Source organism: Otolemur garnettii, unplaced genomic scaffold, assembly GCF_000181295.1.
Source record: "Otolemur garnettii isolate 467f Iridium unplaced genomic scaffold, OtoGar3 scaffold00029, whole genome shotgun sequence".
NCBI lineage: Eukaryota > Metazoa > Chordata > Mammalia > Primates > Galagidae > Otolemur > Otolemur garnettii.
In genome coordinates this window covers 983,856-988,051 of record NW_003852424.1, presented here as the reverse complement: position 1 = coordinate 988,051, position 4,196 = coordinate 983,856, and the positions used below count along the sequence as shown (strand labels likewise).

The window sequence follows — 4,196 nt, the reverse complement described above, 5'->3', positions numbered from 1 at the left end:
AAAAAAAAAAAAAAGAAAAGCATATCTAATAAGCATCAGAAATTCATTAAAAATTGACATTATTTAGTACTTACCTCCTCCCCTCAAAGGCTTTCTGTCAGATTTCCGTTTTGGAATGACTGAAGATGGACCAGAATTGTCTTCTTCCTATTTGAACATACACATAGGTGTAAGAAGCAATTAAAACATTCTTCTTGGTAAATCTTCAACTACTAGAAAAATGTCAGCTGGGTGAAGTCTCCCGTCACCTGAGGCTTCTTTGTATTTCCTTTGTAGCTTTTTCCTTCTTGCATGCTGTCCCACATTTCAATCTTCTGTCTCCTCTTTTCTTCTTCAAGCTAAGAATCACATATTGTACAGAACAAATTCATAAGCTACCATCTTTCTCAAAGAAAATGCCAATTACATCAATTTTTTTTTTTTGTAGAAAGGGGGTCTTAATATGTTGGCTAGGCTGGTCTCAAACACCTGGTCTCAGGTGATCCTCTCACCTCAGCCTCAAAAGTGCTGGGATTTTATAGGCATGAGCCACCATACCTAGTCTATGACAATTCTTTATTATTAAATCATAGCTGTGTACATTAATGCAGTCATGGGGGACAATTCTTAATTTAGATGTCCTTCAAAACAAAACTTCACCCTCATTTTCTTTTCTTTTCTTTTTTTTTTTTGGTGAATAAGGAGCGTAACTCACAAACAGAACCTTTGGTTTTTGTATATTATTAAAGCAAACAAATGGTTTCAAGGAAAAAAGAATACTGATTCCATTCTTCTGAACAGCTCACTCTTATTTGGACTATTTTTTTTTGGAGACAGAGTCTTACTATGTCACCCTTGGTACAGTGCCGTAGCATCACAGCTCACAGCAACCTCAAACTCTTAGGCTTGGCTCGGTGCCTGTGGTTCAAGAGGCTAAGGTGCCAGCCACATACACCTAAGGTGGTGGTTCAAATCCAGCCTGGGGCCCACCAAACAACAATGATGGCTGCAACCAAAAAAAAAAAAAAAAAAAGCCAGGCAGAACTGGTAGGTACCTGTGGTCCCAGCTACTTGGGAAGTGGAGGCAGGAGACTCACTTGAGCCCAGGAGTTGGAGGTTGCTGTGAGCTGTGATGCCACAGCACTCTACCCAGGGCGATAGCTTGAGGCTCTGTCTCCCAAAAAAAAAAAAAAAAAAACCTCTTAGGCTTAAGTGATTCTCTTGCCTCAGTCTCCTAAGTAGCTAGTAGCTGGGAGTACAGGTACCTGCTACAAACCCCAGCTATTTTTTGGTTGTAGTTATCAGTGTTGTTTTAGCAGGCCTGGGCCAGGTTCAAACCCATTAGCCCTGTTGTATGTGGCTGGCACCCTAACCACTGAGCTATGGGCACTGAGCATTATTTGGACATTTCTGATAATTTAGAAAAACCCTGACTTGCACTGGGCGGGCATGGCTAACAGACTGGCTTTACTGCCTACCAGCTTGGCCTTGGGGAAAGTCACTTAACCTCAACACTTTAAGGTAAGAGGATCCTGGGAGAAAAGATCTGAAAGTGCTTTGGGGAAGTCAAGCACTAAGAAAACAATGAAAAACTCATCTCAGCAGAAAACTATGCCCAATAATAAGCACCACGGAAAGCTCACAGTCACACACAGTGGACAGGTTCCCAGGGCAGAAAAGAAAACAGTGCGCTTGACCTTTCCCTCTGCTCCTCACTGCTTGAAGAGCAGTGTTCCTTCCTGACTACTACAACACCAAGTGTATAACAAATTCACTTAAACCTTTCACTTCCAACGGAATCCAGACCCAAATTGCAGTTCATTCTGATTCCAAATAAACTGAGATTCCACAGGATGCGAAAAAGAACTCTCCAAAAACACATATCCAGGAAATTTCTCCACAATATCCAGGACCCATTGGCACCACATCCAAAACCTGTCAATTCCTACTTGCACTGTCTGCAAGTACACAAGGTCAAGGAACCTCTTGACTTAAAGGCTGTTTTATACTTACAGGTAGACCTAGCTGACAAATTCTGACACCATAAACAAGAAACCTGATTTAGGTGTAAGCCAAGCAGGTGAACCACATACCATATAATTTTTAAATTGAACCTAAGTTTTTGTTCCTCTTCCAATGTTAGGATACATCATAATTTTTAAAAGTGACCTTTTAAAAGATTTTTTTCAGCTACAACAAAATGCATGACCAAGCCAAGTTACTAACATACACATGCACAAATTCAGACCCTAAAGTCACTGAATTCTGATACATAAAAGGAATTCAACTTATTATACTGCTCTAGAAATAATAATTAATGGTGGGAAATCTGGGGACAAAAGAGAACTGCTCAAAATGGCATACATATACAATATACATATACGATACTTCCATTTCTATAAGAAGGGACTCATACATGTGCTTTTTATATATGGATAAAATATTTCTGCAGAAATACCTAAAAAACTTAATATAGGATGCTTGGGTAGTAGACAGTGGGGAAGGAATGAGGGGAGAGATGTAATTTACACAAGATAGATTTCTACATCATAAATTTTTTTTTTTTTTTTAGGCTCGGCACCCATAGCACAGTGGATATGGCAACAGCCACACACACCAAGGCTGGCAGGTTTGAACTCAGCCCAGGCCAACCAAACAATGGCAAATGCAATAAAAAATACACAGGCACTGTGGTGGGTGCCTATAGTCCCAGCTAGCTGGGAGGGTGAGGCAAGAGAATCACTTAAGCCCAAGAGTTGGAGGTTGTTGTGAGCTGTGACATCACAGCACTCTACATAGTGACATAGTGAGATTCTGTCTCAAAAAAAAAAAAATAAAAAAAAATTTGTTTTTACATGTGTGGTTAAAGTTAAACAACAGTACACTTTAGATTAACAACTACATAAATGGAAGACAGGCAACCACCTGACATAATGACTGAAGGCCGCTGGGACAGGGTGACCAAAGAGGGAGGGAGGGAAGGAGGGAGGGTGTGTATGGCTTTGTTCTGTCCTTTTCCTTTGGGCTCCTGCCAAGCTGATGAGACCAACTCTGTAGTGGATGATTATATAGAAACAACAAAAGCTGTCAGCAGCAGCAGAAAGGCACACGGCCCTGGAAAACACTAGAGAGATACAGGCAAGACCACAGTACAACCAAATTCTTCACTGTCTGAGAGCTGCCAGAGACTTCCTTTTGAGGGAATGAAGAAGGGGCCATAAACATCTGGACTGAAACTAGAAAGCATAGTCTATATTTGTCTTTTCAAGAACGTAGATCAGGTCAAAGCTAGTAGGTGACCCTACTCCTGTGAAGAATGGTACAATCTACCTAGCTGCTCACAACAAGCCTTTGTTCTTCCTTTTCCCAAACCAAACCCTGTGCCTTAAAAGATTTCTTTAATAGTCCCAGCTACTTGGGAGGCTGAGGCAGAAGAATCGCCTAAGCCCAGGAGTTGGAGGTTGCTGGAGCGACTCTGCTGCACTCTACCGAGGGCGAAAAAGTGAGACTCTGTCTCTACAAAAAAAAAAAAAAAATTTCTTTAAAAGATTTCTTTCAAAATTCCATCTCCTGCTCTCCATCTCTGATATAGAATGAGCCTTCGCAGAGCCCACTGTTACCTTCCCCTGGCTCTCCTTCAATCCACTGAAGAGTAGCACCACCAACGTAGGTTGTGTGAGGTACACAGCTTAAAATAGCAATGGGGCAAGAAGCTGAATGCGTGTTCTGTGTCTGGTGGCCTAAGACCTGCACAATTCTGTTGAGCAGTAATACTGCCATAAGGGAGTCACTGAAAAGCAAAATTAGGGCGGTGCCTGTGGCTCAAAGGAGTAGGGCACAGGCCCCATATGCCAGAGGTGGCAGGTTCAAACCAAGACCTGGTCAAAAACTGCAAAAGAAAAAAAAAAAAAAAGCAAAATCAGAAACATAAGATACACTTTTTAATTTTTTTTTTTTTTTAATAGAGACAGAGTCTCACTTTGTCACCCTCGGTAGAGTGTGTGGCATCACACAGCTCACAGCAACCTCCAACTCCTAGGCTAAAGCTATTCTCTTGCCTCAGCCTCCTGAGTGGCTGGGACTACAGGCACCCGCCAGAACGCCTGGCTATAAGATACCCTTTTTAAAGAATATTTCTACCCTGAACAATAAGAAATTTCATAAGAAACATTTAAGTTAGGCTGGGCATGGTGGCTCATGCTTGTAATCCTAGCACT

General features: G+C 41.5%; 1 protein-coding gene across 1 annotated transcript in view; it reads right to left on the bottom strand.

Annotated features, from left to right (window-relative positions):
• SELENOS (selenoprotein S) overlaps positions 1-4,196 on the bottom strand; it is a 9,906-nt gene that overhangs the window by 2,940 nt on the left and 2,770 nt on the right. Inside the window, exons 4-5 of the mRNA XM_003788628.3 lie at positions 249-338; positions 75-147 (exon numbers count right to left, since the gene is read on the bottom strand). Coding sequence (XP_003788676.1) covers positions 75-147; positions 249-338 — 163 coding nt within the window. The remainder of the gene's footprint in view (positions 1-74; positions 148-248; positions 339-4,196) is intronic.